The 20,134-nt window shown below is 43.8% G+C and overlaps 1 protein-coding gene across 1 annotated transcript; it reads left to right on the top strand.

The window, feature by feature from the left end:
• Positions 1-4,753: 4,753 nt before the first annotated feature.
• LOC115085898 (zinc finger protein 420-like) lies at positions 4,754-19,308 on the top strand. Its single transcript, XM_029592431.1, has 4 exons — positions 4,754-5,032; positions 5,389-5,515; positions 6,093-6,212; positions 15,813-19,308. Exons 1-4 carry the CDS (start codon positions 5,009-5,011, stop codon positions 18,467-18,469), a joined length of 2,928 nt encoding a protein of 975 aa, XP_029448291.1. The 5' UTR covers positions 4,754-5,008; the 3' UTR covers positions 18,470-19,308.
• The last annotated feature ends 826 nt before the right edge of the window (positions 19,309-20,134 follow it).

The following is a 20,134-nucleotide window of genomic DNA, read 5'->3' as shown; positions in this document are numbered from 1 at the left end:
CAGTCATGTGCATCCTTGAGGGCCACCTCTCCCTCCACCGGAATGGTGGTGCGCTTCACAATTGCGCTAACTATGGTGTCTACCATCGGGCACGCCAGCAGCTCCCTGGTCGCCGGGTCCAGGGGGTACATGCTAGACAAAGCCCGACCCCCTTTGAATGAAGCCTCCGGCACATTCCACTCCAGATCAATCAACTGCTGTGCTGCTTGTAGGAGGGGAAAATGGGGAGCCGTTTGATGCAGGCCCTCTAGCAGGGGGTTCATCCTAGGTTCCCCTGGGGTGCCCTGGCCCAGGATAGCCAGCTCCGACAGGCAGTGAGAGACCAGGTCTGGAAGATCCTCCTTAGGAAAGAAGCGTCTCATGGTTCGATACGGTTCTATCCCCGGGGGGAGTTCTCCTTCCTCGGGGGGCTCGCCATCTTCCTCAGAGTAATCCGAGTCCCCATAAGTGGGGCTTCCAGATGGCGGGTGGCCATGCGTAGGTCTTGAGGGTCCCGGGGCAGGGTCATCCGGTACACGTGGGTCCGGTCGGGGATCAGACTGCATCTTGACGAAGGCATGAATCATAATTCCACCCAGGAGAGTGAAGCAGGTTCTAGCCGTAGGGGCACCAGATCTGTGGGGTTCCCTGGCTGCTCACCGCGGCCTGCTAGGTTCGGGGTGTTCCCTGAGGAACTGGCAGTCAAATTGGGCTGAGACCGGCCCTGGCCTGGAACTCCCAGGGCCTCCTCACATTGGGCACATAGGGAGTCTGCTTCCTCGCTCTGTGTGGCTCTGAGGTGGCATGCTGAGCAGAGGCCTAGAGCTCTTATGCCTGATTCTGGAGGTGCCGGCTCTGCGGCCGCGTGGGCTCTTATACGCTCCATCGCGTCTGATCTCCTATCAATGAGCGCCTATCAACGTGCGCTTAGGAACGTGCGCCTATCAGCGTGCGCTTAGTAATGTGCGCCTATCAACGTGCGCTGAACAATGCGCTTAGCAATGTGCGGCTATCAAGCAATGGGCGCCCAAATATCTTCGGGCGCCTAACATACGCGCCCGTCGCCCCGCTCAGATCGAGGCGGCGAACCAGGGCAGACGGCGACTGCGAGCAGGCAGGCAAAATGGTGACCTCCTTGGCGGGCTGCCACGTAGGCAGACCCTGCTAATCCTTGCTCTTCGGAGACCAGTAAGTAAAGATGTACGCCTTACCTGATCTTTGGCGCTTCCCGGCTGCGACCCGGGCGGTCTCCGGCTGCGGGGGGAGAGGGTAAGTACCGTCACTGCCGCGCTCGAGGAAGTGCACCCGCTGCCTCTAAGCCGCGCCTGAACTCGTCTTGCTCGGGGGCTAAGTCCTCACCGGGACCGAGGCTGCCTCTATGCCGCGCCCGAGCCCTTCTCACTCGGGGTCTAGGTCCCTGCCGCGATCCGGCCACCGGACCGAGGCGCTTACCTCCGAGGGACCACGGAAATCACCTCGGGAAACTCAACTGGGGGAGGGACCCAAGGGTATCACCGCAGGAGTGCGGGGCTCATCTTCAGGTAGGATTTCTTCTAAGAATTTAGTCGTTATAATTTGGAAAAACGCTCAGCGAGCGCAAGGTAGCTCCAAACTGCTTTGGAGACGGAAATTACTGAGCGTCTGCACTTCCTGCAGGGGTATATGTACCACGTGCTGACGTCAGATCCGTCTCCAACTGCTAGCACGAGCACACTATACCCATTTGTAATGAGTCCATCTGCTACACGTTAGGAAAGGAGGTGATAATTAGGGATGTGAATCGTTTTAGGACGATTAAAATTATCGTCCGATAATTTTAATATCGTCTTAAACCGTTATGGAACACAATACAATAGAGATTCTAACGATTTATCGTTATAAATCGTTAGAATCGTGAGCCGGCACACTAAAACCCCCTAAAACCCACCCCCGACCCTTTAAATTAAATCCCCCACCCTCCCGAACCCCCCCCAAATGAGTTAAATAACCTGCGGGTCCAGCGGCGGTCCGGAACGGCAGCGGTCCGGAACGGGCTCCTGCTCCTCAATCTTGTTGTCTTCAGCCGGCGCCATTTTCCAAAATGGCGGCGGCCATAGACGAACACGATTGGACGGCAGGAGGTCCTTCCGGACCCCCGCTGGACTTTTGGCAAGTCTCGTGGGGGTCAGGAGGCCCCCCACAAGCTGGCCAAAAGTTCCTGGAGGTCCAGCGGGGGTCAGGGAGCGATTTCCCGCCGCGAATCGTTTTCGTACGGAAAATGGCGCCGGCAGGAGATCGACTGCAGGAGGTCGTTCAGCGAGGGTTCCGGCGATTTTTCGATTTTTCACGATGTTTCACGATTTTTCACGATATTTTACCCCCCCAAACGGCAACAATACGATTCCCTCCCCCTCCCAGCCGAAATCGATCGTTAAGACGATCGAGGACACGATTCACATCCCTAGTGATAATCCCATTGTACAGGACCTTGGTAAGGCCTCACCTGGAGTACTGTGTTCAGTTCTGGAGACCGTATCTCAAAAGAGACAGAGATAGGATGGAGGTGGTCTAGAGAAGGGCGACAACAATGGTGGGGGGTCTCCATCAAATGACTTATGAAGAGAGGTTGAAGGACCTAAATATGTATACCTTGGAGGAGAGGAGATGCAGGGGAGATCTGATACAGATCTTCAGATACCTGAAAGGTTTTAATGATGCACAATTGACAAATCTGTTCCGTTGGAAAGAAAGCAATAGAACTAGGGGTCACATAATGAAACTCCAGGGAGGACAACTCAGAACCAACATCAGGAAATATTTCTTCATGGAGAAGATGGTGGATGCCTGGAATGCTCTTCCGGAAGAGGTGGTGAAGACAAAAACAGTGAAAGATTTCAAAGGGGCATGGGATAAACACTGTCGATCCCTAAAGGCTAAAGGATGGGAATGAAGAAAAGAGTGCATAGGGGTAACTTTTTAGACCGTGCTTTTTCAATAGCAGGTCCATCTATATGGAATAACATCCCTTCAAGTCTCAGATTAGAACCATGCCTCATTACTTTCAGGAAAAAACTCAAGACGTGGCTCTTTCACCAAGCCTTCTCTGATCCTCCAGACAATCACTAGTCGTCATTATTCACACATGGACGAATGGTCTCCTATCCCTTCGAACGATGGACTCAGGCTCTCCCAGGTTAAAGCACCTTAAGCTTTAACCCATATTCTTTTTGAATTACGCTACAACTACTTGCCTTTTACCTTTCTTCCAGCTTTTTAAGCTTCCAAGTTTTTTACTCCTTGTTAAATGTAACTTTGCCTTATTCTCCTCTATTGGTTTTTACTTTATTTATTGCTCTTGTTATTCCCTTGTTCTATGTAAACTGATCCGATATGGTTATTACTATGAAGGTCGGTATAAAAAAAGTGTTAAATAAATAAATAAAAACTTGCTGGTGTGGCAATTACTACCCTTAACCAATAAGCCTTCATACTGTCGATGCAACTCCATTATTGCTCTCTGACTTAATGATAGAGGGAAAAGAGGAAAAAGGTAATTAGATTCAGACAGCAACCAACAAGGACATTGAATTTTACAGTCTGGGAAAACAAGTAACTTGCTGATGCAGTTGTTACTACCTTTGACTAATAAGCCTGATACTTTTGATACAACTCCAACATTGCTCTCTACTTCAATGGCAAGAGGTAACGGGGAATTGGACTCAGAAAGAAACCAACAAGGGCCCTGACTTTGACAATTTGGGAAACTGATAAGTATGGGGGTGACTTGTATGGTGCAGCAGATACTACCATAAGCTTGCTGGGCAGACTGAATGGACCATTTGGTCCTTTTCTGCCATTATAGTCTATGTTTCTATGTTAAGTCTGCAATAGCATCTAAGGGGCTATGAGCACCCGCATTTGACCAATTCCCTTACTGAAGACAATCAGACCGAGTGGCAGGTCTGTCTGTCCATACTTCTTCCTTTCCTAACAACACACCTCAGAGGAGTTTCCAACCTCACAGTCACTGACAGGGCTATCTGTCATCTCTTTGGTCACCAGCACCTCTGTGTCATCCTTCTGGGGCTTTTTTTTCCTTCCTCTCACATGAGTCTAACCTACCATCATATTCTGGTTCTCTTTCATCACCTCAAACGTAAGTTTGCATTGCTGATTTCAGGGAGATGGAGAGAAATAGTGCATTCACCTCTCCTTCTCGTGCTACCCCCAGCATTCAACCCCGACTTATCTCCACCACCTACTTCTCACATCCCTACCATTCGCCCCCACCCCACCCCATTCGCCTCACCTCTTTTCAGCATTAACCTCTTCTTCCTCTCCATTAACCACTTTCAGCTCCCTGACTATGCTCTAAGATGCCTCCTTCCCCCTTTCACATTCTGCCCTCAGCTGAATCCTGGGATCCCAGGATGTGGCTAGGTCTGGATCTGGGGCCAGCCCCTCCCCTCCTGGTGAAAGAAGGGGATGGGGATGGGAAGGGATTACAGTAGACCACAGCAGAACAGAAAGCAAGCTCTCCTTGTCCAGGCCAGTCTCCCCTTTGGCAGCTCTGAGAGCTACTCCCTGTCTCTCTGGAAGGAAGACTGGGGCATTGCTGGTTCGGCAGCCGAAAGGTCGCTTCTAATTCCTTTTGGCCCTTGAAGTAAAACAGTTTCCCACGTATACCCTGCAGAGCGGTGCCGCTCCTGTTCCAGTATTGCTGCTTTCATAGATCACAAATAAAACACCATCACCGATCTGTGCTCGGTGTTAGACTCCGCCCCCACTATATGATGTCATCAGTCAGCGCCCAAGAGGAGAAGGAGCCGTCCTGGGCTGGAGACAGAAAGATAGGGGATTTTTGCTTATTTTACCTTTTAATTTACGGATTAACAGCCAAACCCAGAAATCTCCAGTCCTTAATCTCAGTTTCTGCTCTTTTCCTGCCTCTGTACAGCATTGCAGGAGGCTAACACACAGCTCTTCCTCAGCCCGAGAAAATCTCCAATTCATTTCCTAATCCTGAAAGCAGCAAAACCAGAGCGGAAAAATGCCTCCAGGAAGTTCTACTCAGGTAGGAGATTGCCCCCACTTTCCTGCCCTCTCTTTATAAGCACGGGTGCAGCTTTCTAACCTGGAACACTGCAGAGTCAGCCCTGATCTTAATAAGATTCTGAGCAGACCTAGGACACAGAAAGGCACTTTGGGACCCTTTTGAGCGTAAGGAGAGCAGTCAGAAGTCCAACAAAGTGAGATTTTATATCCCGGGTTTTGTGTGTAGCTTATTTCTAGTTGCTGTAATTCTGTTTTGGGACTGTGAATTATATACTCTTAGAAAACTTCCCCTACCTATGCTTGAGACCCAGCAATGAGAGGTTCCTGATGGACATGATGCAGAAGATGTTGAATGTAGAAAGGTTTGTTTTTCAGGTCCCAGTAATCTTTGAGGATATCGCTGTCTGCTTCTCTCAGGAGGAGTGGGAGGATTTAGATGAAGGGCAAAAAGATCTTTACAAGGATGTGATGAAGGAGATTTATCAGACCCTGATCTCGCTGGGTAAGTAGACTGGAGAGAGGAGAAAGTTTATTAATACTGGGGGTGGATAGGTGTATGATGGGATTTGGGCAAGGGTGATTGGAGAAAAGATAGAAGGGATTTCCCTCTTCAAACCCCCTAATCCTAAATAACATATCTTCTTCATCTCCCCCTTTCCCCAATCTAGATTCTCTCTCTTCTCCAATTTCAGAATGTCCTTTCTCCTTCCCTCAGTCCCCATCCCAGCCCCTTCTTTGTTTTCTTTATTTTGAATCACCCTCTTTATTTCTTTCCTTGTTTTTCCAATATTTCATATTTCTATTCCCTTCCTGCCGTAATCTCAAATTCTCTTCCATCTTTCACCTCTCCTCCATCCCAGATATCCCCTTTCCTTATCATCCATGCTAGACCAGTCCAGGCAAGTGAGTTTTGTCCTGCCTACTAGCAGATGGATAGTTGCATAATTGAACATTTTAATATTTTTCTTTACTGAAATAATTGAAATTCTTTATCCTGGAAATGTTTCTACATCTTGAATGTGGGGGAATCGCATCCAGAGTGATTATGGGAAACCTAATGCTCTGTGTTCTTCCCTCAGGAACAGGCTCTCCAACCGTCACCCCTGATATCATATCCCACATTGAACGAGGGGAGGAGCCGTACATCAGGGATGAGCCGGGGTCAGAGGAAAGAGGAACTTGGAGAAGCAGCTGCTCAGGTGAGTGCAGTAATGAGAGGGACTGGGGTAAAACTGCTGAGAGGAAGAGTGGAAGGAGCAGCTGGGAACTGCAGAGACCCCTTCACAAGCTCCTCTGGAGATCTCTGTAATCACTCATTCGGTTTCTGTTACAGGCACCAGTCATGTAAGACTGTCTCAATTGGTCTGCCACTGGACAGTCCTTGATGTGCTGCATTCAGGGCTGGTGAAAGGGTATCTGGCATTGTAGCTGAATATTTAGCATTGCACCCCTTTTCCTTGTTCCTGAGATTCTGAAAATTAAACTCAACAATCATTATAACTCCACCACCACCCTTCTCGGATGAAATCTGTAAAATCATATAATTGGGCATCAGATTTTTAGTTTTGTTGTAACTTTTGGTACAAACATACAAAGCAAATAACACACTTCTGTGCAACTACAATATAAATACAAGATCACAATCAATACAAGGGTAATATCCATTAAATACTTTGTAACCATTTCCCCTACATACATATCTGTATTGTTCATTAGTGCATATGTCATGCACTCCAAATCCACTTTACTGTCCCACAATGCTAATTTCTGAGATGTCTTCCAGTCTTGCACCATTGTAAGGCAGGCTACATGTAAGAGCTGGTCAGTAAGTTTGAGCGAATCATGGTGCAGAGTTACCTTTCCGTAATCGTAACAAACAAGTCAAAACATCAAGGGAAAATTCACGATGACATGTTTCAGAGGCTCTATTGGCAATTCTTGCAGTTCTGTGTCACCACATGTGAATATATGTCCCCAGCTCCCTAAAACTTCGCCAGCATACAGCACTTCAGCTACTGAACTTAGCATAAAATGATGGGGTTCGATATGTCTGAATAGTAATTCTCTGTTCGTACAGCTGATAGAAGTTTTTATGGAGAGTGCCAAATTTGTTACTAATCTCTCTCACCAAGATTCCCTTAAGAATTTATATTCCAATTTCAAATGATGGCCCTAGAAGTGCCACTCCTAGTTATTTAATCTGTAAGATGGGAATATATTTCAGCCAAACAAATACAAAGAGATCCAAAATGTAACCCAGAAAATAGATGCTAAAAATTTGGAGGGAAACCAAAGAGTAGAGTATACAAAGTATTTGGTCAGCAATAAGTCAAACTGTATCTATTTATCGGAAGGTGTCAGCAAGCCCATCAGTGTGTCTTGCTATTTGCTGCAAGGAGCAGCCGGTCAGTTTGATCTTTCACCTTCATGACAATTTTGTTAAAGTATTTTTGAGAAGCATATAAAATAGTCATAACAGTCTCATTGCAGAATGTCACAGAAGCCCAACACAGCTGGTATTTCACAATGAAATCTTGTTCAGGGGTTAAATCACAAAGTCTTAAAACACCATCAGACTGTTATCTGTAAAATATTTGTAACTTGTGAATAATCCATTCCCAAAAATATATCAAGAAATAATTATCTGCAAGCCAAAAACTACCATGCCTCAGGATCATAAGTCTCAGTGGTTCAAAACGGAGGAATCGAGGGAGAACTACATCTTCTTAAAGCATCAACCTTGATGACTTGACGTCAAACAACGGCAGCACTCCTGAAAGAACAAAGGTGGTGATGACATCAAAAAGACATAATGATACCACATTTTAACCCAAAAAATTACTTAAATCAGCATCGGAATTCAGACCCCCAGGAGTTGCAGACTTAAATGTATGTATCCAATGTTGTTCTAAGCGTAACAATTTCAGATTTAGATCGTCCCCACGCCGGTCAGCAGTGAGTTGATCAATGATGCAAAAGCGCAAATCATTGAAGAAATGATTCATTTTATCACAATGGGTCACCAGTGGTGCATTCACACGATGGTGAACTAAACTTGATCGATGTTCAATCAATTCTACTTTTGACCATGCACATGGTTTTCCCAGTGCCTATCTTATTGCAAGGACATTCAATTAGATAAATGACCACCGCAGATGTGCAAGAGATAATGTGTCTGAGTGTGATAGTATGATTGACTGAAGACACCACTAATGATGATGTATTCATCAAAATCGGACTGATGGAACAACTGCCACATGGGCAATGTGACACTGTGATAGGACCATCCCCCAAGTCCGTCCTCTTGGAAAAATATGAATGTATAAGGAGATCTCGCAAATTACTTCCTCTAGTATACGCAATCCGGGGAGGTGCTTGAAAAGTATCATGGACTTGCAGGATCCGCCAGTTGCGCAAAATTGAGGCTCAAACCACATGAACTTGCAGGGAAAAGGGTAAGATGCAAGCGTTGCAAGATTCATCTTCATGTGTATGTGGAAGGAATAGCCACTCACAGTGACTAAATTTAGCTCTTAACAAAGCCTTACATACACATGCCTTAGGATATCCCCTAGCAAGAAATCTGTTGCTCATCGCTGTGGTTTGATTTTTGAAAGTCCACTGTAGATGAACATATGCGACGGAGCTGCAAAAGGTAACTGACTGGTAAACTTTCCTTTATGGTAAATCTGTTTTTACTTTTGAACAGCAGCGAACAACACGCAAAGAGTGACATATGATACATAATGTGATCTGTTACATATCATACAACCGTAAACTTCTATGAACTTACATTTCTCCCCCAGGAACCCCTACATGTTCCTCCCTCCCCCTGTGCACCGAAAGGGACCCAATAAGAAGTCTTAACAATAAGTCAGAAATATAACGTCTTAAAGTCCATGGATGAGCACTTGAAAAATGTAAAAGAGTATTGGAACTGACAAGTTTTTGTTATAAGAAAGTGGTACAGCCTATTTGTACCATGTGAATCAAAATATCCCACAAAGGTATTTGGTGTTTCTGTATGTGGGCTGTAAATTTTAATATGACAGTTTAATGACTTGAGCCAAACCAAAAAATCTTGAACAGAGAATGTAGGGCCTCTCCACAATAAGAGCACATCATCAATGTAACACTTCCACACCACAACCTGTGAATTAAAGGGGTGGTTTCCATGCCATTGGGCTTCAAATGTGCCTAAGTACAAGTTGGCTAAATCTGAAGCCATGGTGGCACCCATGGCCGTTTCGCAAATCCGTTGGTAAAAGTGTTTGCCCTCACAAAGAATTTCTTTGTGTTTGACAATCTTCAATAGCTGTACCAAGAAGGCTGTAGGTATCCTATGTGAGCATGCATATTGTTCAAAACAAATTTTGTCACTATGATGGTCTTGCTTTGGGGGATATTGGTATAAGAGCTTCCACATCCAAAGTGACAAAGGGCAAGTCGGTAGTGTCCATGCTAAGTTGTTCCAAAAAGACTATCATGTCTTGAAAGTCTCGTATATAGGATAGCATCTGTGGAACAAAAGGAGACTCTTTAGTTTTGAGCAATACCTCGAGATGGATACCACCAGGGGCAGAGAATACAGCTATCAAAACTTTTCATCAGTTGGTACTTCAAGATGTCAGTTCGTTATCCACACATCCGCATCAACATTTTTGCAATTTTGATCGTTCTGAATTTCAAGCTGTATGAGAATTACAGATAGCATCACAATTAGTTATCAAGCCAGACGATAAAGGTGGTAAAATAGTGCTATTGGATCGCCAATAATATGATTCACCGACAATTGAGTGACACTCGTTTTTACCAACCACTGGCACAAGATCCAACTCCTATTCTGAGGCAAGAGATTTCCACTTTAGTTACATCAGCTTTGGAATTTGCGTATCTTATCTCTAAGGAAGCTTCCTTTTTGATGAAATCACATCCAGAGATACCAGTTTTTTTATGTGTTACCCAAAATTCACAAGAGGTTAGTTGATCCACCTGGGCGGCACATAGTGTCTGGTAGGGGTTCCCTTCTTGAACCCATGTCCCAGTTCATTGATTTTTTTTCTAGCTCCTTTTGTTCCTCAGATGCCATCATATATACGAGATTCGCAAGACATGATCGATCGAGTTTAGTCCATCATCATGTGAATGCACCGTTGATGATCCTTTGTGATGAAATGAATTATGTCTTCAATGATTTGCGTTCTTGCATCTTTGACCAACTCACTACCGACTGGCGCGGGGGCAATCCAAATTAGAAATTGTTATGCTTAGAACAATGTTGGATACATAAACTTAAGTCCAACTCCTGGGAGGGTCTGAATTCCGAGGTTGACTTAAGTATTTTTTTGTTACATCTTTCCGACGTCATTACTAGCTTTATTCTTTCAGGTGCTGTGCCGTTGTTTGATGTCACAACGTCAAGGTTGATGTTGTAAGAATATGCAGGTCTTCCTCAGTTCCTCCAGTTTGAATCATTGAGACTTATGGTCCTGAAGCATAGTAGTTTTGGGCTTGCAGATAAGTATTTCTTGAAATACTTAAGGGAATTGATTATTCACAAGTTACTTATAATTTACAGATAACAGTCTGATGGTGTTTTAAGACTTTGTGATTTAACCCCTAAGGAAGCTTTCATTGCAAAACACCGACCATGTTGGGCTCGTGTGACATTCTGCATTGAGACTGTTAGGACTATTTTATATGCTTTTCAAAAATACTTGAAAAAAATTGTCATGAAGTTGAATGATCGAACTGATTGGGTGGCCCTTGCAGCAAGTAGCAGGACACACTGACAGGCTTGCTGATACCTTCTGATAAATAGATATATTTTGACCTTATTGTTGACCAAATACTTTGTATACTCTGTACTTTGGTTTCCCTCCAAATATTTGGAATATTTTTCAGCCACCACACGCCTATCAAATTCAGGACAACTCAGTAACTCTTCAAGGCCTTCTGGTTCCACAAATTCCACTCTCTCCCCTAAGTTTTTAGCAATAGCCCAATGTAATTGAAGGTATAAATACTATGGGCCGGATTTTCAAAGGGTTATGCGCGCCGGGCCTATAGCCCCGGGACGCGTGTAAGTCCCGGGGCTTTACTAAAGGGGCGGGGTGCGGCAGTCCAGGGGCAGGGTCAAAGGCACCTGGCACAGCGGCCATTTTCCGCTGTGCAAGGGCTCCCGCGCACAACTTACTTCAGCCTCAGGGCTGAAGTAAGTTTTGAAACAAGAAAAAAAAAAAAGAAAAAGGTAGAGGGGAAAGGGTGGGGGAGGTAGGGGAAGGAAAGGTGGGGTAGGGAACGGGGGAAGGCAGCGCAGCTTGGCGCATGCAAGGTGCACAATTGTGCGCCCGCTTGTGCGAGCCGACCCCTGATTTTATACTTGTGCGCGCCGGGTACCACATGCACATGTACGCCCGCGCGCTCCTTTTAAAATCTACCCCATTTGTGTTCAGGTGTGGAAAATTTGACACTCAGTGCTTGTAATGTCTCAAACAACTTACCAAGAAGTCTCAGACCAGTCTTCTTCCAACTAAGCACATCCAGAGAAAAAGTTCCTGTTGATATAGAAGGATTAGAAAAAATTGACGCTACATAAGCTTTAGGGGGTAGATTGTTTACTCATCTTCATGAGGACAATTGTCTGTATTCTCAAACAGGCCGAAGCAATATCACCATGCGGAAAACGGGTGCTCATGAAAGGGGAACTTTATTGACCTCATTCATTTTCAAGCAAGATCTGAATTTGATTTTGATGTTTGGGGGGTTTTTTTCATAAAAAAGTCAAGTTTTCCTCTATGGCCAAAGAATATGGGAATATCTAGATGTTGCCAGAGCAACTCAAGAAAGAAGGAAAGCTTTCCTACCTATTTGCCAAGAGGCTTTGGCCCATGGTTGTTACATTTACAAAACATATCATGACATTTACTGAAATTAGATACCAATTATCTGCTCTGATGAGTTGCATTTTTTTTTCCTTGATCAAAAGAAGCTCTCCAATATATACCCTCAGGTTCTTGAATGGTGTTCAATGAAGGTTATTTGGAAATAGCATGCTATGGCCTTTTTCCTTTTCTAATTGTATATTAATAACTCTCTCTCTTTATTGATCTCCTCCTCTCTCTTGAATTGTGAGCAAATGGGAGTTTTTCTTTTTTTTTTTGCTATCTTATTTTTGGTATACGGTATATTATGAAGATTATTTCCTTTTTCAACTTCTTTGGGAGCGATATGTAAATTTACTGATTATTTTTCAGACTCAGTTTCTGGACAAGAATTTCTTGTTTCTAATGTTGAAAAAAAAAAAAAAGAGAAATGAAAAGAATGGGAGCATAATTGTATTCAAACAAGCTGGCAAGATCCACCCTAACATAAGTCCCTAAATATTTAAATCCAAGACATACTTCTTAAATGTAAACATTATGAGGGGCACAGTTTAGGCTTGAGGCTTCATTAGGGTGTTTTGAAATGTTATCTGCATCCCTTTATAGGGGAAGAGCAAATTCTCATCAGCTCTACGCAGCAGGAGCTGCTTATCCTGAAAGGAGTGGATACACATTATAAGAGGCTTCCAAAATCTGTAATATCTCTATTTAACCAGGAGGTAGAAATACCAATTAGATCTCTAATTTTGGGGAAAGGTCCAGGAGAGGATGGGTCCTAGTTTAATTTATTACAGAATTTACTTTCAGATTTTCTTGAGATGGGGAGGGGGAAGCTGCTGGGCTACAATTTTATATTTATTGAGATTGGGAGGGGGAAGCCGCTGGGGTACAATTTCGTATTTATTGAGATTGGGAGGGGGAAGCCGCTGGGCTACAATTTTATATTTATTGAGATTGGGAGAGGGAAGCTGCTGGGCTACAATTTTGTATTTATTGAGCTTGGGAGGGGGAAGCCGCTGGGCTACAATTTTATATTTATTGAGATTGGGAGGGGGAAGCCGCTGGGTTACAATTTTGTATTTATTGAGATTGGGAGGGGGAAGCCGCTGGGCTACAATTTTGTATTTATTGAGCTTGGGAGGGGGAAGCTTCTGGGCTACAATTTTGTATTTATTGAGATTGGGGAGGGGGAAGCCGCTGGGCTACAATTTTATATTTATTGAGATTGGGAGGGGGAAGCTGCTGGGCTACAATTTTGTATTTATTGAGATTGGGGAGGGGGAAGCCGCTGGGGTACAATTTTGTATTTATTGAGATTGGGGAGGGGGAAGCCGCTGGGCTACAATTTTATATTTATTGAGATTGGGAGGGGGAAGCCGCTGGGCTACAATTTTATATTTATTGAGATTGGGAGGGGGAAGCTGCTGGGCTACAATTTTATATTTATTGAGATTGGGAGGGGGAAGCTGCTGGGCTACAATTTTATATTTATTGAGATTGGGGAGGGGGAAGCCGCTGGAGTACAATTTTATATTTATTGAGCTTGGGAGGGGGAAGCAACCTGCTGGTGTATGTGAGAATGTCAAAAATTTCAGTGTTAGCAAAACAGTGTGACAAGGAGATAGCTAAAGCCAGAAGAATGCAGGGCTGCATAGAGAGAGGAATCACCAGTAAGAAAAAGGAGGTGATAATGCACTTGTACAGGTCCTTGGGGAGGCCTCACCTACAGTACTGTGTTCAGTTCTTGAACCTGTATCTCAAAAAGGATAGAGACAGGATGGAGGTGGTCCAGAGAAGGGCAACCAAAATGGTGTGGGGTCTGTAGCAGAGCCTAAAGAGGAGAGGCTGAAGGATCTGAATCTGTACATCCTGGAAGAAAGACAGTGCGTGGGGAGATACGATACAGACCTTCAGATAAACACTGTGGGGTAGATTTTAAAACCTGCGTGCGGGCGCAGATTTGTTCGCCCAACCCGGCACCAACAAATCTACGCCCGATTTTATAACATACGTGCGCTGCCGCGCGCATGTTATAAAATCCAGGGTCGGCGCACGCAAGGGGGTGCACAATTGTGCAACTTGCGCGCGCCAAGCCACGCAGGCTGCCTCCGTTCCCTCTGAGGCCACTCCGATTTCGGAGCAGCCTTGGAATGAACTTTTCTACCGCTCCCCCCACCTTCCCCTCCGTTCCCCTATCTTACCCACCCCCCAGCTCTAACTAGATCCCCCCCCTACCTTTGTTTCAGAAGTTACGCCTGCCCGCGCCGGCGCACCATCCCCCGGCACAGGCCGCTGTGCCGGAGGACTCGGGACCACCCCTGGACCCGCCCCTGGACCGCCACCATGCCTCCGGACCCGCCCCCTTCCCGCCCTTTTTTTCGAAGCCCCGGGACATACGCGTGTCCCGGGGCTTGCGCGCGCTGCCGAGCCTATGCAAAATAGGCTCGGCGCTCACAGGGGCAGATTTTCTCGAGTTACCCCTGTGGATCCCTAAAGGTTAGAGGTTGGAAATGAAGAAAAGGGTGCATGGGGCTAACTTTTTAATGGAGCGGCAGTTACTACCCTTAATCAGAAGGCATGGGATTACTACCATTAACTGGTTAGCCTTGATGCTTTTGGGGAAACTGCAACATCCCTCTCCACTTCAGCAGTGGGGGAGAGGGGAATTGGATTCAGACAGCAGCCAATGCTGTTGCTGAATCCAACTTTTACGGTCTGGGGTACTGATGTGCAGATATCAGGGAAGAAAGCACATGACTGCTTCTACAGCAAGACCAAAAGCAAAGTCTGTTCAAGCAGCATGTCTGATTGCAAATATTACTACCCTTCTCATAAGGCTTGGGGGTGACCTGCACGGAGCGGCAGTTCCTACATTAGGAAACTTGCTGGGCAGACTGGATGGACCATTTGGTCTTTTTCTGCCATCGTTACTATGTATTTAAGTGTAAATATGCACAGGTAACATATGTTTGTGCGTCACTATCCTAGATTATAAAATAGCAACTGGAACACCCCTGGTCCGCATCTTTTTTTTTATACGAGCAAATGTATTCACGCATCATTACTTGCAATCGTACGTGAGAGGTTACGCAGATAACTTTATCCAAATATAATCAGCAGGAGACTTGTCCCATTGAATATTCAGTTAAAGTTATTTGGGTAACTTCTCACGGGCTTATTGGAGCTGGATCTCTAAAAGTACAGTCCTGGACTGTTTGACGTCTCAGTCCCTGTGGCCTGCAGAAGGGGCAGTCGCCAGCCTGAAGACCACAGAGTTGGTTTAATGCCTTAACTTAAGGGTTTCTCCTGCTGGGATGTGCATCTATTTAGAATTATCACTGAAATTCTTGTCCTCACTTCTTGTGGCTTTAACCTTGGCCCCTGTTCTTTCATTTTGATATCCCACCCTGTGCTGGGTGACCTCTTGTGTCCCCATGCTCACTTCTTCAAAGTGACTTTCTCACTGATCTCGGGGGGAGCAATTTTCAAACTGTCCTTCATTGGGCAAAAGTGCACAGGTATATTTTACCCACAGACTATACATCAATTATAAAATTGAAAGTACGGGTGTGTTAAAGACAATAACTTGCAGAGTTTGAATATGCAAGAGATGCATGTACCATTCCTCCCTCCGACCTAAACCTGCCCTGAGAACAGCACCTCTAAATGCAGCGAGGACTACCGGGGTCATGCAATATAGGGACTTCAGTCACCTAAAGTACTAAGTACCCTCATAAATGGTTGTGAAAATTGTCCTCCACAATCGCCAGAGGCAGGTACAGGATGCACAAAAATTATTTTCTGCCACATGCAAGAGGACAGGACTCAAGTGTTGCAGGGCAGTGTTGTGACAGGATGTGTGTTTTCCACTGTCCTCTTCCTACAATAATGTCCAATATTTACTTTTTTATTTAGAAAAACATGATCCCAGAAACAGTAATATGAGGACTCCTCACTGGGAGCTCAGTGAGAATCCGGAAGGGAACAAAATGTTATCAGAAAGAGATGAAGAGGATACTTCTTCCTGTTCTGACTGGGAAAGAAAAGGCAAGAATCAATCCATCAAAGAAAAGAAGCAAAAAAATTCAACAGGAGGCTCTGCTCTATATCAGCAAAGTACCATTAATATCACACACACAGGGGAAGAACAGAGAAACCTGACAACAGAAGAAAGATGTGCATGTGATGTGTGTGGGATATTCCTCAGGGATCCTGTAACTCTGCAATCACAGCAGAAATCTCACACTGAAGAGAAACCATCTACATCTACAAACCATGGGAAAACTTTAAAGCACTGGGTAGATCTTCAGGCACAACAGAAAATATGCAAAGAAGAAACAATTTTTACATGTTCTGAGTGTGGTCAAGGTTTCAGTAGGAACGAAGAACTAATGCAACATCAGAAAATTAACAAAGAAGAGAATCTGTGTACAAGCAAGGAGCATTGGAAATGTGGCAGAGAAGCGAGAACAGTTTTATCTACTGATGGTGACAAAAGTTTAAATCGAAAAGGAAACTTCACAAGACACCAACATTTCCACCAAGAAGAGGGACACAATCCAAGTAATGAATTTAATAAAATCTCTTGTCAGAGTAAAGTTATTTCAAGACATAAAAATACTCATATTGGTGAGAGATCATACTCTTGTGCGCAATCTGAAAAATTATTCAGTACAAAGGCAGACCGCTCCCAACACCAGAAAATCCGCAAAGGAGGGAGACACATTTCATGTACTGATTGTAGTAGAAGTTTCAGTCACACAAAGTCTCTCATAATCCACCAGAGAATCCACGCAGAAGTGAGACGATTTACATGTACTGAGTGTGGCAAAAACTTCATGACAAAGGGACAACTCACAAAACACCAAGTAATCCACACTGGATTTAAACCATTCACTTGTACTGAGTGTGGAAAAACATTTAGGACAAAGGGCGATGTCACAAAACACCAGAAAATCCACACTGGAGTTAAACCATTTATATGTATTGAGTGTGGTAAAAGTTTCATGACAAAAGGACAACTCAAAAACCATCAGGTAATCCACACTGGAGTGAAACCATTTATATGTATTGAGTGTAATAAAAGCTTCAACAGAAAGGAACAACTCCGACAACACCAGGTAGTCCACACTGGAATGAAACCATTCTCATGTTTGCAGTGTGATAAAAGCTTCATTGAGAGGACAAAACTCATGAGGCACCAGATAATCCACACCGGAAAGAAATTATTTACATGCACTGAGTGTGGTAAAAGCTTCATGACAAAGGGGCAACTTTCACAACACCAACTAATCCATGCTGGAGTAAAACCATTTACATGTTCTGAGTGTGGAAAAACATTCATCACAAAGGGACAACTCACAAAGCACCAGCTAATCCATACTGGAGTTAAACCATTTACATGTACTGAGTGTGGTAAGTGCTTCATGACAAAGGGACAACTCAAAAAACACCAGAGAATCCACACGGGACTTAAACTATTTAAATGTACTGAGTGTGTTAAAAGCTTTATGACAAAGGGACAACTCACACAACACCAACTAATCCATACTGGAGTGAAGCAATTTACATGTACTGAGTGTGGAAAAACATTCATGACAAAGGGTGATCTCAAAAAACACCAAAGGATCCACACTGGTGTGAAACCATTTGAATGTATGCAGTGTGGTAAAAGCTTCATTGAGAGGACAACTCTCATGAAGCACCAGATAATTCACACTGGTTTGAAACCATTTAAATGTAGTGAGTGTTCTAAAAGCTTCAGCCAGAAGACATCGCTCACATACCACCAGAGAGTTCACACTGGAGTGAAACCGTTTAATTGTACTGAGTGTGGTAAATGCTTCATTACAAAGGGAGATCTCACAAAACACCAGAGAACCCATACTGGAGTGAAACCATATACATGTAGTGAATGTGGTAAAAGCTTCAGTCAGAAGAACTACCTCACAAGCCACCAGAAAAACCACACTGGAGTGAAACCATTTACATGTACTGAGTGTGGTAAAAGATTCAATACAAAGACACATGTCAGGAGGCATGAGAGACTTCATACAGGAGAAAAACCTTTTAAATGTGCTGAATGTGGTAAAAGCTTCAGTCAGCAGACATCTCTCATAAACCACCAAAGAATCCACTCTGGAGTGAAACCATGTGCATGTATGAAGTGTGGGAAAAGCTTTAGTCAGAAGACATATCTCACAATTCACCAGAGAATCCATGCTGGAGTGAAACCATTCAATTGTACTGAGTGCGGGAAAAGCTTCACAACAATGGGAGAGCTCACAAAACACCGAAGAATCCACAGTGGAGTAAAACCATTTAATTGTAGTGAGTGTCATAAAAGCTTTATGACAATGGGAGATCTCACAAAACACCAAAGAATACATAATGGAGTGAAACTATTTAGATGTACTGAATGTGGTAAAAGCTTCATGAGAAAGGCTCAACTTACACAACACCAAGTTATTCACACTGGTGTGAAACCATTTACATGCACTAAATGTGATAAAAGCTTTGCAAGAAAGGGAGATCTCGCAAAACACCAGAGAATCCACACTGAAGTGAAATGATTTAAATGTATTGAGTGTGGTAGAAGCTTTAGCCAGAAAACATCTCTCACAAACCAGCAATACATCCATGCTGGATGACATTACCCCCAAGTGAACCAATTTATATGTGTTGAGTACATTAAAATGTTCAGTTATCTGAAATCTCTCACAATCCACTAGTGAAGTCACACACAAGTGAAAGATGATGCTAGAAGAGAGAGGTTGCTAGATGAGGCAGTTGGAGACCAAGAACATTTTGTGGAAAGAGACAGAAATAGTCCCAATTATTGGGTGCTTTGGCCTTGAATAAGAAGAATTTCCAAACACACTTCAATATGTTGCCTGTAAAGATTACATGCTCTGAACCTCAGAAGGAGGCTCTCTTTAGCACAATGCAGGTATGAAGAAAGGCTTTAGTATAGGATGAGTGATATTTTGTGCTGAAGTATTAATTAACTTGATGCAGGAATATTTCATACTCTGAATGTGAATAGTAATATAGCCTATCCAGTCTATGCAGCATGTTGGCTGAAGACAAAAGCCAGACAAGATTAGCCATTCAGTGGAATAGATGTCTAAAGACTGATTGAATGGGGTACACATAATTGATTGATTGAATGGGCTGAATAATGATTCCCTCAAAAATCAGACATGACTAATACAATTGAATACTTAAAAGCTGAACAATGATTAGCTCAAATACATATCTAAAGGTTGATTGAATTGAATAAATATACAGCTGGAGACTGATTCAACCATTTCAAGCAATAAACTACACAACATGTGACCTATATTCCTTTAATTCTTGCACAAAACTATAAAAGCAGAAAAAAAGAGACTAAGGGACAAAAAGAGTAAAAGAAAAAGCGCATGGAACACACACCAACAGATGAAGAATCCAAGAGAAGAGAGAGCAAGAAAACCAGAAGACAAGCCAACACGAGCAGCAGATCCAGATCCAGCAGGACACACAGAAGAGAAGCCAAAAGTGAGAACTTCATGATACCGCAGTATCCAGTACCCAGATCCAACAGCACTAAAGAATTACTGCTTATCGGAGCCATCAGCACAGATTAGGGACCCAGAGGCCTGCCGATTCCCACAGAGAGAAAGCAGATACTCATTTCTGCAATCAGTAAGTGAAGACTAAAGACTGATTTATTATTGTAAAGGAAACCGCACTCTCACTTACATATTCCCTTAAAAGATTCCAAAAGATAAATTGCTGGTATTTCAGTGATACTAAGTATTCTTAAATTGTAATCTAGGAACATTTAATTTATTTATATAAATAAAGTACTGATTTGAAAACAAAACCAGTTTGCACCTTTTAGATTGATACACTGCCAGTTGGGGGCAGCAGATATTTATTTATTGTATTTAACTTTTAATGTTAGCTCATGCAAGGAAATGCAGTTAGGTAATAACCATGTTAGCTTTAATAAACACCTGCCTATCTCATGCTATATTAGCAGTAAAGTGGAGAGATTGAGATCATTCCCAACATACCTTGGCTTATGAATGAGGTTCATTCCTGTCAAGGTGTGCACAAAACAAACCCATTTTGGAGACACTGCCCTGAATGAAACAGGGTCTGGGATGAGTGAATATTTAGATGGAGTAAATGGAGCAAATTTCAAAAGGAGCGTGAGGGCGCCCATAAACCCGCATATTGGGCACATGAGC

The sequence above is a fragment of the Rhinatrema bivittatum genome, chromosome 2, assembly GCF_901001135.1.
Source record: "Rhinatrema bivittatum chromosome 2, aRhiBiv1.1, whole genome shotgun sequence".
NCBI classification, from domain to species: domain Eukaryota; kingdom Metazoa; phylum Chordata; class Amphibia; order Gymnophiona; family Rhinatrematidae; genus Rhinatrema; species Rhinatrema bivittatum.
This window is presented reverse-complemented; position numbering and strand designations above follow the sequence as displayed.